This window comes from Rhinoderma darwinii, chromosome 3, assembly GCF_050947455.1.
Source record: "Rhinoderma darwinii isolate aRhiDar2 chromosome 3, aRhiDar2.hap1, whole genome shotgun sequence".
NCBI classification, from domain to species: domain Eukaryota; kingdom Metazoa; phylum Chordata; class Amphibia; order Anura; family Rhinodermatidae; genus Rhinoderma; species Rhinoderma darwinii.
Window position 1 is genome coordinate 273,812,362 of NC_134689.1, and position 17,150 is coordinate 273,829,511.

The 17,150-nt window shown below is 41.5% G+C and overlaps 1 protein-coding gene across 1 annotated transcript in view; it reads right to left on the bottom strand.

Moving 5' to 3' along the window:
- MINDY2 (MINDY lysine 48 deubiquitinase 2) overlaps nucleotides 1-17,150 on the bottom strand; it is a 62,768-nt gene that overhangs the window by 6,876 nt on the left and 38,742 nt on the right. The window contains exons 4-6 of the mRNA XM_075857940.1: nucleotides 16,491-16,649; nucleotides 12,415-12,517; nucleotides 825-967 (exon numbers count right to left, since the gene is read on the bottom strand). Coding sequence (XP_075714055.1) covers nucleotides 825-967; nucleotides 12,415-12,517; nucleotides 16,491-16,649 — 405 coding nt within the window. The remainder of the gene's footprint in view (nucleotides 1-824; nucleotides 968-12,414; nucleotides 12,518-16,490; nucleotides 16,650-17,150) is intronic.

A 17,150-nucleotide genomic window follows, 5' to 3' on the forward strand; every position in this document is an offset into this window, starting at 1 on the left:
ATATTAATTTCTCACCCAAAAAAAAAAAAAAAAAGAGAATAATGGAAAAGTGAGATTTTATAGCCCAAAAGATCAATCCACCGGATAATTGTATTAAAATCTAAACCATGCTAGATAAAGGCCTCTTTGCTTAGAAGTGAGCACAGACCAGACCTGGCTTAAATTAAAGTGCAAAAAAATATTCATATTTGTAATGTATCATTAAAAATTCCTTATTTTCGGGATTCTCCAATGTGTATGCCATCTTGAAGGTTTTCTTTTTATGCTGCCAATGTAGACAAATTAGTTTGCCGTACACGAGTGTTATCATATTACTGCAGCGCCGATTCTCAGTTTTGCAAGGCAGGCATATAGGCTGTCATGTAGGCAGCACAGTCACATGGGTTTGCAATAAGGATCAACCTCTCTACCAAGTAGGTACTAGGTGACAGTGGATCATAGAATTTCTGCTGGGTTTGCAATAACGCTTGCCGTTGTCATATGAAAAGCCATTAACAGTTGTGACAGTCTATGAGATTACAGACAGAGCACCAGTAACGGATGTGAAATTATATGTTTCTCATAGAATACATTCTGGGTACTGGGTGCTGAACAAATCTGTTGCTGTATAGGAGGCAACTGTGACCCAAAAACCATGCAACCACCAATGCAAAATAGGCTACTACGAGTCCTGGCACCACTTAAACCCGTGCAACTTTTTTAACCCAGTCCTCTTTTATTGCCAGCTGCAGTTTTAGCTGGTAATTCAAAGGTAAAAGCAGTGATGCAGAGTCTCACATAAAGCAGTTTCTCCCAGAGATCATTTCGTGTGCAATGAAACCCACCTTATATTTGGTCATGGTGCTAAAATGATTGTTCCTGAAGAATACACATAGCTCTCCTTCCTGTAGGGTTGAGGTCAGCTCACTAAGCCCATGGAAAGTCAGCTGGGTGGCTGTGCCATTTAAAAACTGTTCTGCTACCAAGCCTACAAGAGAGCACAACGATGTACAAGTCAGTTCATGGCAGGCACAAATGCAATGGACTGCAATACACAATACTCTGACGGATAACCAGAACAGTCAAGCTGGCCATGCATGTGGAGATCATGAACATGTCCTGATGATCGACATGGCGGTCAGATATTTCCGCTTTCCACAAGAAAATGGAAGGATCTGGTCATCCCTAGGATATTTTCTAGAATTTTCTGACTATCATTATATGCACTAGTGTGTTGCTGCTGTATTCTTTTCTTAGGTTGTCACAGCAGAGGAATATACAGTGTGTTGTCTTACAATCTAGTATTTGGCCACCAATGAAGCAAATGTAGAAGGATATGTTTGATATCTTTGCCAACTGGTCTTCTAGATAGGGGTATTAAACCAGGTATCGCTAATCAGAACTTAACATAAAATGTGAATATATAAACTAGCAGTCGGATGTCCTACAGCAGGGCTTCTCATACCTTTTCTACCAGCCAGACGATGGTGGTGGTGCCTGAGCCTCACCACCAGCGGTTGGAGTCCATGGAAAAATTATTTACTTTTCATGTCTTCTGAAGCAGTAGAACATTAACATTGGCACAAAATAAGTCAAATCTGTTGCTAAACCATAGGTTGGTGCAACCAGATAAAGACCTATGCAGCTCATATTCACTACTGCCTCCCCAGCTGCACTTCAACAACTGGGTTCCACCTAAAAGTTTGAGAAGCGCTGCCCTAAAGATGCCTTAATGGGATTGCATGCAAAACTCACAGCAGAAAACTTACGTCAGCATAATAGGAAAGCAGAAAAACCTAAAAAAACTGTACATGGCAGTCCGAACCAGCTGACGCCATGTAAGGTTTAAGCCACAATTTTGAAGCAATTCGTGGCAGAGAAGTTTTTATGATCTACATGTACAGAGCTGACAGGATCAAGTTCTCGCTCGCTGACAAACAGCCACAATTCCCATCTAATGGCAGAGGTTAGAAAAACCCCTGGTGCTTGCTTTTTAACCCATTTTACACTTCCAACTTCAGCAGACATCTTATATACAGTATGAGTAGGCAACCCTGGATACTTTGAATTGACTTCTGGGCTATCTACTAATATTGCCTGTGCCATACAAGAAGAAACAGCAGAGCCAATAGCCAATTATATATAAAAGTAAACATTTTCTTTATTATACAAATATAACAGACACACGTTTTTTAAAAAAATACATATAAGTTAAAGACCCTAGTAGAACAGATAGAGCGAAAAAAATCACAGTTGCTGAATAGCATATGTATATGTACAGGCTGTGTTTAATGTTTATTTAAAAAGGTATGTTTGTAGGCACAAGTGCATTTTCATATTGCTTGTCCCTTAGCTTTGTGAGTATTATTAGTTATTAGCAAGGGACATAGAGAGAAGAATGTCTATACATAAATGTATCGCTCAAACAGCAGTCTTACCCATTGCCGCAACGATGGTCACAAGTGTCCGCTCTACAACATAGAACCCCGACGCGCGTTTCACTACAGGTGCTTCCTCAGGGGGTAGCTAATGAAGGAAGCGATGTGTCGTGGGCTGTCTTGGTGGGTATATAAGGTGTGCGATGGGTGGTCTGATAAATCGCCACTTTTACCTATGGCAACAAAGAGATGTGTTCAGAGTTGCAAAAAGGGATGATTATTGGCTTTCGGGCCAAGGGTGGCAGTATTTCTCAAACAGCGCAGTTTGTGAACTGTTCACGTGCTGCTGTGGTGAAAGTGTATCGTAAGTGGACAAATGGCACCACTGGGAATAACCGACGTGGAAACCGAGAAGCAGCACGTGCCATTGATGTGGGAGGTGAACGTCAGATATGAAGGGGCGCGAGGGCCAAACGGCACACTACAGAGCAGCTGCTCACCGTGAAAATCAACCTGTGGGCTACCATACGTGTGTCTAAAACAACAGTCCAGCAAACCCTACTGCGTATGGGGCTCCAAAGCAGACAGATGGTCACTGCTCCTATGCTAACAAAAGGTGCATAGAAAAAAAAAAGCTTCAATTGACACGGCAGTATTGGAATTGGACCACCGATAATTGGCACAGGGTTGCCTTCCCTGGTGAGTCACATTTTCTGCTTCATCGAACAGATGGACGTTGGCATATCAGGCGGAAAACATCAGAGAACAAACATCCTGCATCCATTGGTGGAAGAACAGAAGCTGGTGGCGGCAGCGTTATGGTCTAGGGATTTTTTATCATGCCATTCTCTGGGCTCACCCATCCATGTGGAAGGCACTCTGGACCAATTTGGGTATGAATCCATCGTTGCAGATAACGTCTACCCATACAGTTTGTCTTCCCTGGGGAAGATGGAATCTTCCAGCAAGAGAATGTGACATGTCAGGCTAGAAATGTCCAACAGTGGTTAGAAGCACGTGACCAAGACTTCCGCAAGTACTTGCCTGGCCCCCTAAATCGCCAGACTTGAACCCAATTGAGCATCTGTGGGACCAACTCTATCATCTTGTTTGCTCTATGGATCCTCCCCTATGCACCCTCCAGGAAATGTGGGACGCACTGCAGTCAGCATGGCTCTAGATACCGGAGACAACCTACCAGCACCTTATTGAGTCACTCCTAGCCCGTCTAGCTGCTGTCCGTGCTGCACACGGCGGTTACTCTGGATATTAGCTGACAGTCATAATAACGTGACTCGACTGTGTATTTGTATATACATGCTATGCTCCAACGACAAAGAAAGAGGCTCAGAAATACCATCACGTCTCATAATTCATAAGACTGCTGGGTCCGTCTAAACAAAGAGTAAAAACCGCTTTTACGGATTAGTGAGCAAATACAGGGTACAGCATTTACAACTCAGACAACATTGTCTATTACAGCGGGGCTGTCTGCGTGCCTCTCCATTTCAGTCTATGGGGATTATGGTTAAAAAAAAATTTAAAAAAAAAGCACCCACCACATACACACAAGTTAGCATTTAATTCATATTATGAAAAAAAAACAAATAAGTGATTTTTTTTTAAAGTAAAGCCTTATTCACACAAACGTATTTCTCGTGAGTGTGCTGTCAATTTTAAGAACAGACAGCACACATACAAGTCCAAAGAGCTATTAACACATCAGTTTTCTTTGCTGTCCATTAAGAGAAGCTCCCAGCATGTCCTATTGTGGTCCGTTTTTTGCAGACCAGACTCTGCAATTAAAGTCTATGGGTGCATGAGAGAAATGGACAGCACACTCACGACATTCGCGTGATGTCCGTTTTTCATGCATCAGTTGCTAAAGAAATGCAGGGGAACAAAAAAAAAAAAAAGAAATTAAACCAGGAAGTGTTTGCAGAGGAGAAATACGGGCAAGGAAATATGGATGGATGGCACACAGAAACCACAGATGCAACACGTACAGGCATATGATTGAAAAACGTCCCGTTTTGTAAAGGGAACGTGTCGCCAAATAATTTTTTTTAAGTAATTTACTTATTTTGTCAATTTTTTTGCTGTATTTGCTGTAGAAGAAGCGTCTTGTCAATTCTTTGACATGTAAAGCGCGCCAAATGCTTCCATAGTTAATGGGACTCCTAATTACGCAAAATGCGTCAAAACACGTGAAAAAAAAAATGGTTAACGAGGGTTGTGCCGGGGAGCTTTTATTGGCTTAAAAAAATATTTTCTTAGTGTGTATTCAAAAAGTGCGGTTTTGCCACACAACTGAAATCCGCATTGAAAAAAATTGTGCTAAAAACACATGCGCTATTCAATGTGGTTTTCGGCCACGCGGAAACGATGCAGAAAAACTGCACTGTGTGAATACACCCTTAGGCCCTGTCCACAAAGTTTTTTTTGCAGGCAGGAAAAAAAATAAAATAAAAAGTGTGCCTGAGAATTCCTTCTGGAATTTTGAAGCCGATTTCAAACTGCCTGCACTTTTTTCCTGCTGTTTTCGCGGCAGTTTTTGTCCACAGCCATTGAAGCTGATGCAAGAACCATGAGCAAAAACACCACGAAAAACGCCTCTGAAATGGGGAGGTCAGAGGCGGGAGCCGCAAGAAAGGAAACGACACTTTTTTTCCCCTTTTACACTTCAAAAGCCACCCGGGAGAAAGCCGCCTCTGCCTCCCATTGAAATCAATGTGGGGAGATTTCGGGGATTTTAAAGTATGGATGCCGATGCGATTTCCGCATAAAAATCAGCTCCAGCAAGCTTTCAAATATACAACTCAGCTCTCAACTCACAGAAATATCTCAACAAGGAGATGAACAACCGGAGCAGGTAAAAAAGAGGTGAAATCCTCAACACCACAAAAAACAGAGACAAATTGATAGTTTTTTACCGCTTAAACGGTTGTAGATGTAAAGTCTGAAGTGTCCATCAAGCTCTGTGTGGAGTTATATCTCTGTTTTTTAATACTTTATTACCACCTTAGTAATGGCAGTTGTCTGTTTGACAACGTTCATTACTAAGGCAGGGCTTAGTGTTAGCCAGTAAAAAGGCTAGCACTAACCCCCATTATTACCCCAGTACCCACTGACAGCAGGAGTATCGGGAATAGCACGGTACAATCCAATACCCGACCATCTGTTGTGATGGTCAGGCACTGGGGCGGCTGCAGGCTGGTATTATTAGGCTGGGAAGGGCCAAAAACAGTGACCTTCCCACCCTGATAATGCTAGCCTGCTGCTGCTTTATTGTATCTGGCTGGTTATGAAAAATGGGCGGAACCCCATGTAGTTTTTGTCAATTTATTCATTTAAAAAAAAAAAAAAAAAACACTGTTTTTGGCCCTTCCCAGCCTAGTGCCAGCCTGCGGCCGCCCCAGTGCTCGATCAGGACTATGGCTGGTCGGGTACTGGATCGTACAAGGCTTTTCCAGATACCCCTGGTGGCGGTGGGTACTGGGGTAATAATGGGGAGATTAGTGCCAGCTTTCTTACTGGCTAACACAAAGCCCCACCTTAGTAATGGACTGCCATTCCTAAGGTGATAATAAAGTATTAAAAAAACCAGAGACTTGAGAAAATATTTTTTTATTGAACTAAAAACTCCCCCCCCACAACCCTCTTTCACCATTTTATTTTAAAAAAAAAGACCAACTAATCTAAAACATAGACCTGCAAAACCCCAAAAATAAAAAAGTTAGTAATATGCCGCTGCTTCTTCATTCCTTGCTGCTACTGTGAATTGCCATGTAGTTACACGGCAGTTCAAAGGAGCAAGGAACGACGGAGCAGCGGTGCTCGCTGCTGATCCTTCAAAACAGCTGATAAGTGGCTGTGCAGGATCAGAGGCGCTCGTGTGCCCCTGATCCTTCACAGTTGCCAATCAGCTGCTTTGAAGGAATATCGGCGAGCACTGTTGATCGCTCGAGCGCCCCCCCACACAAACCCCCAAAACATGCAACCGCACACAGACCCCCCCACCTACACACAAAAAAAACACACACACACACACACCTTACCTGCATGTTTGGGAGGGTTTGTGTGTGGGGGGGGGGGGGGGGGGGAGCTCGATGGAGCAGCAGTGCTAGTCGCTGATCCTTCAAAACAGCTGATAAGCAGCTGTGAAGGATAAGCGGTGCTCGTGTGCCACTGCTCCGTCGGGCAGCGACAAGCACTGCTGCTCCGTCGACGTCCCCACCACACACACGCGAACCCCCCCAAATATGCAACTGCGCCACACACAACCCCACGCATGCACCCACCTTACCTGCAGCCGGTCTTCTCCAAAACGGCATCGGCTTTTCCCCTACAAACCAGCTTCTATGATGGGTCACTCTGAAATGCGCATGCGCAGTACAGAGCGAGACGGCAGAAGCACAGGATGTGACGAACGGGTCCTGTTCATTATGTCCCATGCCCTGTAGCTGCCATATTCATATCTCTGTATGTGTCGTTAAGAGGCACATACACACATGAAATAAAACATGGCAGCCCCCAGTGAATTAAAAAAAGTGTACTATATTAGCTGCAATTGCGGCTAGAACGCGGCCGCAAAACTACGGTCGTGTGCATTAGATTTGCTTAGGTGTGATCGATAGCAGCTTGATACTGCGTGCCAGAGACACGCAGGATCCGCTGACACAGAACCAGTCAGTTTTGCAGATCTGCCAGATAATGGGTTTCAGCGCAAGATACAGCTGCTCTGTATACAGGATACAAAGGAGCCGTATTTCAAAAAGTTTAAATACATTTTTAATAAAGTATTTTGAAAGTTGCACCAATCATTTAGATAGACATTTTTATTTAAAAAAAAAAGGAAAGCCAAAAAACAAACAAAACCAGGATTTTAAAGATGTACATAGCCCTAAAAAAAAAGTCATCTAAAGAAGTTTCCGGTGATTTTTTTTTTATTGTCGCCCCCGTTTGTGAAGTAAAAGGTAGGGCAGGTCATCCTCTTTCCGGGCGCTTTGTTGCCTTACTATCCCGGCCGCAATTATGTCACGTGCCTGGACGATTCCTACAGTGTCTGCTGTGTGGACTGGAAGTCTCTTTCACTATGCATTCTTATGAGATGATACATACATACTTAAATTTGACTAGTGGTGTGTAAGGGGTTAGAGGCTCCTCTGATCTCAGCAGTTAGGGCAGGAGAGTGGCTGTCAATTACTACTGTGCTGCCGCGAGTGATTGGATAAGCACTACTTCTGTACCGTATGAGGGCTTGTTGTTTGCGGGAAGAGTCATAGTTTTTCACGGCACAATTTATTGTACCATTAAATGTACTGTGAAATGGGAAAAAAAAACAGCGATTCCTACATTGTTTTTATGGTGTTCACCATGCTGTAAAAATGACATGTTAAGTTTATTCTGCGGGTCAATAAGATTACGACGTCAAATGTAAAAAAAATTTTTAATGTTTTAATACTTTTACAAGGGAAAAACTACATTTTACAACATCTAATTTATTTTTGTAGTCATATTTGGAGAGCTATAACTTTTCTGTCGATTAAGCAGTATGAGGGCTTATTTTTTTTTGTGGGGCGGGTTGTAGTTTTTGTTGGTACCATGTTTGGATACATGAGACTTTATGATCACTTTTTATTTCAATTTTTTGTAGGAGATGACATGACTAAAAAACACTGATTACAGAATATATATCTTTTAATGTTGATGATTATGGCTAATAAATAGGTCATGAAAACCCCAAATTAAGTCTCTCAGAAAATTAGAACATTGGGTAAAAGTTGAAGATTGCGTCACTCTAATCAGCTAATCAACACAAAGCACCTGAAAAGGTTTCCTAAGCCTTTAAATGGTCCAACAGTCTGGTTCAGTAGGCTACACAATCATGGGGAAGACTGCGGACTTGACAGGGCTATAAATGAATACAGGTTACGACGATACCATATGTATATTGTTTTTTTAAGTTTTGCAGCGTTTGCACAATTAAATCACTTTTTTTGAATAAAAATAATGAATTTTTGGTGTCACCATATTCCGAGAGCCAGAACTTTTTTTCAGTTAAAAAAAGCAGTGTAACGGCTTGTTTTTTGTGGGACAGGTAGTAGACTTTTTGATCACTTTTTATTCTATGTTTTGGGAGTGATTTTGGCCAAAAAAAAAAAAAAAAAGCGATTCTGGAATTGGATTTTACTTATTTCTTTTGCAGTGTTCACTGTGCGCGAAAAATTATTTTATAGTTTTATAGTTTGGGTCGTTACAAACGCGGCGATACCAAATATGTGTACTTTTTTTTTTATATATATTTTTTTTTTAACATGTTCATTTTTCTCCTGTAATAAAAGACTTAAACATTTTTATTCTTTTTTTTTTTTACTCTTTTTTTTTTTTTGTCCCACTAGGGGACTTGAAGACTTGCAGCTCTGATCGCTGCCAGAATACATTACTCCCTACGTAGTATAATGCATTCTAATGGTCATTGTGACTTGACAGTCACTCTGACAGGAAGCCTAGGAGGACCAGCCTCCGGCTGCTCCGCATAGGTTTCCGTACATGGCAGCCCGGAGGCCATTGTCTGGCATCCGGTTGCCATGGCTAACATCGGCAGCCTCCGCAATTTCATGTGGGGACTGCCAATCTGCTCTAAACGCCTTAAATGCGGCAATCGACCGCCGAATCTAAGGCGATGGGCCGCTGATCGGACACAGATGCCCTGCATAGTTAACCGCCGCTGCGGTGTAGTGCCACACGGCTGTTAACTGTCAAAGTCCAGATGTCAAGGTGCACGAAGTTACTGCTCACCTTGACGTGCACTTACGTCAAGGTGCAGGAAGGGGTTAAAAATAAAAACAGTAAAAAAAAAATTACAAATTTTTTACAATAAACATTAAAATATATCTCAATACATAAAATATACACATTCGGTATCGTCGCAACCGTAATAACAAATTTATAGCGTCATTTATGATGTGTACGCAGTTCTAAAATAATAACAGCCTTCTTCCACCAATTAACGTGAGGCACGAGTTATGAATTTTGAATCTCCATGTGCCCCACATAAATAGTAATTAACCCCATCATGTACCTCACACATTAACCCAATGTTGTCCATTATCACTAAGGAAAATGATGGGGTTAATTACCGCACTTAATGTGAGGCACACGGAGGTTCAAAATTCATCACACCACACGCCTCATCAGAAGAAATTTTTTTTTTATTATTGTTGGCAAAGTATCATTTTGGTATCGAGTATCGCAATACTACACGAAGTATCGGTATCAAGGTCCAAATTCTTGTATCGTGACAACACTAATACATATACACACTCACATAATATACACTACCGTTCAAAAGTTTGGGGTCACCCAGACAATTTTGTGTTTTCCATGAAAACTCACACTTATATTTATCAAATGAGTTGCAAAATGACTAGAAAATATAGTCAAGACATTGACAAGGTTAGAAATAATGATTTTTATTTGAAATAATAATTTTCTCCTTCAAACTTTGCTTTCGTCAGAGAATGTTCCATTTGCAGCAATTACAGCATTGCAGACCTTTGGCATTCTAGCTGTTCATTTGCTGGGGTAATCGGGAGAAATTTCACCCCATGCTTCCAGAAGGCCCTCCCACAAGTTGGATTGGCTTGATGGGCACTTCTTGCGTACCATACGGTCAAGCTGCTCCCACAACAGCTCTATGGGGTTGAGATCTGGTGACTGCGCTGGCCACTCCATTACAGATAGAATACCAGCTGCCTACTTCTTCCCTAAATAGTTCTTGCATAATTTGGAGGTGTGCTTTGGGTCACTGTCCTGTTGTAGGATGAAATTGGCTCCAATCAAGCGCTGTCCACAGGGTATGGCATGGCGTTGCAAAATGGAGTGATAGCCTTCCTTATTCAAAATCCCTTTACCTTGTACAAATCTCCCACTTTACCAGCAGCAAAGCAACCCCAGACCATCACATTAACTCCACCATGCTTGACAGATGGCGTCAGGCACTCTTCCAGCATCTTTTCAGTTGTTCTGCGTCTCACAAATGTTCTTCTGTGTTATCCAAACACCTCAAACTTCGATTTGTCTGTCCATAACACTTTTTTCCAATCTTCCTCTGTCCAATGTCTGCGTGCTTTTGCCCATATTAATCTTTTCCTTTTATTAGCCAGTCTCAGATATGGCTTTTTCTTTGCCACTCTGCCCTGAAGGCCAGCATCCCGGAGTCGCCTCTTCACTGTAGACGTTGACACTAGCGTTTTGCGGATACTATTTAATGAAGCTGCCAGTTGAGGACCTGTGAGGCGTCTATTTCTCAAACTAGAGACTCGAATGTACTTGTCTTGTTGCTCAGCTGTGCAGCGGGGCCTCCCACTTCTCTTTCTACTCTGGTTAGAGCCTGTGTGTCCTGTCCTCTGAAGGGAGTAGTACACACCGTTGTAGGAAATCTTCCGTTTCTTGGCAATTTCTCGCATAGAATAGTCTTCATTTCTAAGAACAAGAATAGACTGTCGAGTTTCACATGAAAGCTCTCTTTTTCTAGCCATTTTGAGAGTTTAATCGAACCCACAAATGTAATGCTCCAGATTCTCAACTAGCTCACAGGAAGGTCAGTTTTATAGCTCCTCTAAACAGCAAAACTGTTTACAGCGGTGATAACATAATTGCACAAGGGTTTTCAAGTGTTTTCTAATCATCCATTAGCTTTCTAACACAGTTAGCAAACACAATGTACCATTAGAACACTGGAGTGATGGTTGCTGGAAATGGGCCTCTATACACCTATGTAGATATTGCATTAAAAACCAGACGTTTGCAGCTAGAATAGTCATTTAGTAAATTAACAATGTATAGAGTGTATTTCTGATTAATTTAATGTTATCTTCATTGAAAAAAACTGCTTTTCTTGCAAAAATAAGGAAATTTCTAAGTGACCCTAAACTTTTGAACGGTAGTGTGTATATATATATATATATATATATATATATATATATATATAAAATTTTTAGGGAGTTCACCAAAATCTATGGAGCATCTATGGGATTAAACGAGCGGAATCATTGCAGGGATAGAAATAATACAATTTCGGTCTTTCAACCATAATATTTTTTGTCGTTAAGGGTGCAGTCACACATGGCAGATTTTGTTGCTGAAACAACCACATTCACATTAGTAACAAAATCTGGCCCTTACCCAAGGGCCGGATTCCCACACAGCGTAAATACTGCGGAATTTCCGCAACGGAATTGTGTGCGGAAATTCTGCAGCACTTAAAAAGTAGCAGAAAAGTGGATGAGATTAAGAAAAGCTCATGCCCACGCTGCAGAATAAAAACACAGCATAAACGTTAATAAATTGACCTGCGGTGCGGAATTGTGTTGCGATTACGCTGCAAAAATCTAAACTACAGGAAAAATAAATAAATAAATCATACTTAGACCAGAATGTCGTCCTCCTTCCTACAGTCCGGCCTCCTGGACTGACGTTTCATCCCATGTGACCGCTGCAGCCAATCACAGGCTGCGTTGTCACATGGCTTGTAACGTCAATGTAGGAGGCCAGACTACGCGCAGAGAAGACCGAGGGGGTAAGCATAAACGGCTTTCTTCCGAAGCGAATATTCCATTAGAAAAATTGCACCACAACGTGCTGCGATTTTTTGGGGATGGAGGGTACTGCGGGTTCCAGGTCACACCGCGTGATTTTTACACAGCCTATCCGCCCTGTGGGAACCCGGCCTAATAGTCCAGCAGACTTATCTTTAGAATATGCTGCTCTTAAATAGGAGCATATTACGGTAAAAGATCCACTTTAAAACAAATTAAAAAAAGAATTTCACAACTGGGACTGCAGGTAAGACTGAACATGCGACTCAAGACAAGGAGAACGAGCAGCAACTTAACTGCATCCAGGAAAAATAATGGTAGCTACACCGCGAAACACTATCCAAACGTTTGTTTTGTTGACGTACCGTTGCTTTATATTATCTGGATAATTTCTTCTCAACATAAAGTGGCCATTGACATGATCTAGCAATAATAAGCCAAAATCACTCACCCACCTTCACTAACTAGCTCACTGTTGTCCGACTGCTTGAATGAAATAATCTTCTCCACCAGCTGGTTGTAGCTGCAGTTACCCACGGCTGTTACCACCTTGGCAATCTGCAATACAAGAAGAAATCATAATGAGAAAATTGCTGCAGCCGCATAAAAGAGAGCAATGATGGGATTTATGTTCCCAAATAAACTATGTAGTAACTGTAAACAAAATGTAAAGGCTGCAAAGAAAACAGGAGAAAAATATGCGAGTTTCAAAGCATCTATGCACAAGAAGACTTATTTTATTAATTCAGAGTGCTGGTCAATGGAAGACACCATTTCAATATGTAGTTACCTCTTTACAGGAGACTTGGTCAGATCACCCATCCACACAATCTGCTGTATGCTCCTGTGTTTTATGAAAACTAGCGCAAAGATAACGTACAAGTTCGGCAACAGGGAGTGCATCCATATTGGTCGTCGCCTTTAAATTAGCTTCTCATAAACTGGTTATTATTAACAAATTGAAAGCTTTACCATAATTTCTGAGAATCTAAAACCAACATGGCTGCAATTCCGGTTATCGCAAAAATGTGTGCCCCAAGAAACCTGTCTGGAAGTAAAGCAGAATGACCAAACCTTGTATGTTGATCCAACTTCTAATTTACGAATATATGGCCAATTTTACTTTGTAGGTGGGAGTCCTCTTTAAGCAGCTCCTGGGTGTGTGAGGGCACAGCAAAGGGCAGCCTGCATCTCAGCTTCCAGGATCCCTTTAAATATCATTGGAGCGAAGATTTCCAGCCCAACATGCAGAACTTGGCTGTTACAGGCGACATATCTTTGCACTAGTTTTCATAAAGAAGCCACTTTGTTCCAGGTTACTTGGTATATAATTTTACTTCCAATGAAAGGTTCACGTTCTAGGAGTGCAATAATGTACTGCGGGGTTTTAGAATTATGGGTCATTATTTGTACTTTGGTCTTCTTTATTGAACGGTACTTGGCATGAACACCCTGTTGAAGGCATACATTCTGTTCAGATATTCTTACAACTAGGCCCCAAGTATCTTATTGAAGATTCTACAGATTTCGGAGATTAGGCAAAATCGCTTCAAAGAAAAAAACCAAAACAGATCCATAGAGAAAATAAAACGTCATTATTACTAAATTAGGTTTATTATTTCCAAAACTACAGTGGAGGCTGGGCACAAACCACTCCGGAGCAGCCGTGATCTTTCATTCCAGGCAGCCACAGCCGTTCTAAATATATGATGAAAACCAGAAAATGAAGAAGCGTTTCAGCTAGCAGATAGTAAAGGGGTTGTCCACTTCCAGCAAATTAATGTTATTTATTTTTTTATACATAAAAGTTATAAAAATGATCCAGTATACTTTCTGTATTCCTCATGGTTTACAAGATCTCTGCGTGTTGTTATTTAGTAGGAACATTCATTGCTTACTACCTGTGGATAAAATTCTGTCCGTGGTCATGTGATGGACATACAGGTGCTGGGATTGTTAGAAGACACAGCTCTGATACACATACTGTAACGAGCCTGCACGTGTGTCCACCACATGACCATGGGCAGAATTTTATCGGCTTGAAGTAAACAAAGTTCATACTGATGAAAACAAGCAGAGATCTTGAAAACTGTAGGATTAATTACAGGATGTATTTTGGAAAATTGTACTTAATTATACAGAAATATAACAAATTTGCTGAAACCGAACAAACCCTTAAAGAATAAATTACACACGCATTTATCATTTTGTGTGCTCCAATTACACATATTACTAACCAGCATTTTATTTACGGATTCCTCTAGCTACCGTAAAATTGCTTCAAAATCAATTGATGGGATCTGACCGGTTCCGGAACATCAAATATTCAGGAATATTGGATAGAAAAAGTCTAGAAAACCTGCCAGTAAGGGCAAATGACCTCCACAAAAGACACCCTTGATAAAATGCTAACATACAATATGCTACTATCAGGGCTCCAGGTTTATATGGCCATTATCATTTCAACAAACTTTGCATAAACCAATAGTACAAGCGAATATAAAAAAAACAAAAACAAACACCTTACTAATATATCTTATTAGAGAAAAATGCCTCTTTCTCCACTTATGAGCCACTCCTCCCCCTCCCTCTGCACTGATCATTCACTCTCAATTCACTTCTGAAATCCATCTTGAGAGAGGAGATGAATTATCAGCTCACTGAGGGATCAAGTTACATGCTGCTCATAGAAGTTTGTGGAGTGGGGAGGAGCAGGGTGCTGCTGGATAGAGACGGAGCAAGAGACACACGGAGAAGCTGTTGCAGCTTCTAGTAAGTGTTACATCTCACCCCACAACTGGATTCACAGCTACACGGTTCATTACGGTTGAGTAATGTCCTCCATGCTGCGGCTTCTGAGGATGTGTTACAGAGAAATAGGAGAGCAGAATCTCCGCTTTTCTCTGTGTGCAATGTATGGGAGACATCATAGAAGCTAGTCTCCACCCACTAGCTCAGGAAAAACTGACAATTAGGCTGGGTTCACACGACCTATTTTCAGATGTAAACGAGGCGTATTATGCCTCGTTATACGTCTGAAAATAGGGCTACAATACGTCGGCAAACATCTGCCCATTCATTTGAATGGGTTTGCCCACGTACTGTGCCGACGACCTGTCATTTACGCGTCGTCGTTTGACAGCTGTCAAACGACGACGCGTAAAAATACAGCCTCGGCAAAAGAAGTGCAGGGCACTTCTTTGGACGTTTTTGGAGCCGTTTTCTCATAGACTCCAATGAAAACAGCTCCAAAAACGGACGTAAAAAACGCAGCGAAAAACGTCTGAAAAACAGGGGCTGTTTTCCCTTGAAAACAGCTCCGTATTTTCAGACGTTTTTGGTCACTACGTGTGCACATACCCTTAGAGCTATAGCTTGCGGAGGGGAAAACTGCTATGCACTATGCACCTCAGCACTCGGCGACACCGCTCTGTAACCTTACGTCACTGACATGTGGGTGAGTTGCTGTGGTTCCTAAACACTTCCACTTTACAATAATACCACACACAGTTGATCGTGGAATATATATGAAGGAAAAATTTCACAAACTGACAGGATGCCACAATTGCAACATATTACAGTACCACGCTGGAATCCAGTGAGCTCTTTAGAACGGCCCATTCTTCCACAAATGTTAGTAAAGGCAGACTGCAGATGCTGGGTTTAATACACCTGTTGTAATGGGACTGAATGAAACACCTGAATATAATGCCCAGAATGTGTTATTCCCCATGTACGCACATATGAGAGCTTATTTTGAAAAGCAATCTCTTGTGAGTAACCCAAAACAGTAGACTAACAAGCCACAAATACTGGTCGTCAGTTCACAAGACTGTTGAAAGCTCATGAAGCAGTCCTGTAGAAATCTTGGAGACACAGCGTTTTATTTCCTCGTGGTCCTTCCATTTTCAGTTGGGGATTAGTTGATGGGAATTGGGCATAGATTACCTGGTCTCCATCCAAGAAAGCACAAAGCAAACTCCTAAGGTTCCCCTCTTTTCACTAATTTTCTGTTTCACATGCACTAGTACTGGACCGTTTTTTCATTTGCGATTTTTAAATGGGACAGAGCAGGATGAATGCACAGGAAGGTATCACCGTAAACTTTGCTAGCTTTTGGCATAAAACACAAGTTATGACTGGTGCATACAATAAGAAATATGAATTAACCCTAAATTTTTAAATGCGCTTTTTTTTTTCTAGAATTAACTGAGAGTTTTTGTGGAAACACAGGGTGTGGGATCCTCGTTCTCCGGCAGATAGTTCACTGCAAATGAGGCGCCATTCATATAGCACCTTCCTCACGGCTCTCAAGCAAATGGTTCTCCAATTAGGAGTTTACGCTAACATTACTCTCTACTAGATTGCATACAGGCCATTATTTAACAGACATGAACTTGTACAGCTAGCCAAGTCAGTAACTAAGTAAATTTTTTTAAATAAGAATGAAAAACATGCATAGAAATTATGCAAGGATTAGATTGATTGATTTAATGAAGGAATCATGTTTTTTTTTTTAAAGAGCACCTACCTCTGGATCCAGTAGCCAGCCATGGTATAAGGGCATATCGAGAAGATCAAATACAATACACTCAGGCGTGTACTCGAAGACTCTCACTCCAGTGAACTTCACATTGACATCTAGGCCCGTCTGTAACTTGTGTAGGATTGCCATGGCATCACTCATATTCTGTAACACAAAGTGACAACGTTTTTTTGTTTTTTTTCTATATCTAGGAGTATTTGATTGACATTTTTCCACAGGCTTTTGAGTGCTGAAATATCTTATTAGAAGATAGAGGAGTCGTTTTACATGTGAAAGTAAATTTGTAAAAACGACTGCCATTTGATAATAGAGAGAGTCCTTAAAAGGGGTTTTCCCTATCTCAGACATTTATGGAATATCCACAGGATATCCCACAAATACCAGATAGATGCGTGTCCCACCTCTGGAAGTCGCCTCTATCGACAGAATGGGGCCCCCTGTCACCATCCTACCTTCTGCTGCTGGGCTTCGGCCACTTAAGAGGTCGTCGGGTTTCCAGAAACTGGCAAATGTGTTTTGTTACGCGGTTTCCGTAACTCCCATAGAAGTGAATCGAAGTTACTAAAATAGCATAGCGCAGCGAGCTATGCTGTTTCCGCAACTCAGGAGCTGCAGAAATGGTGCAGCTCGCTGTGCTATACTGTT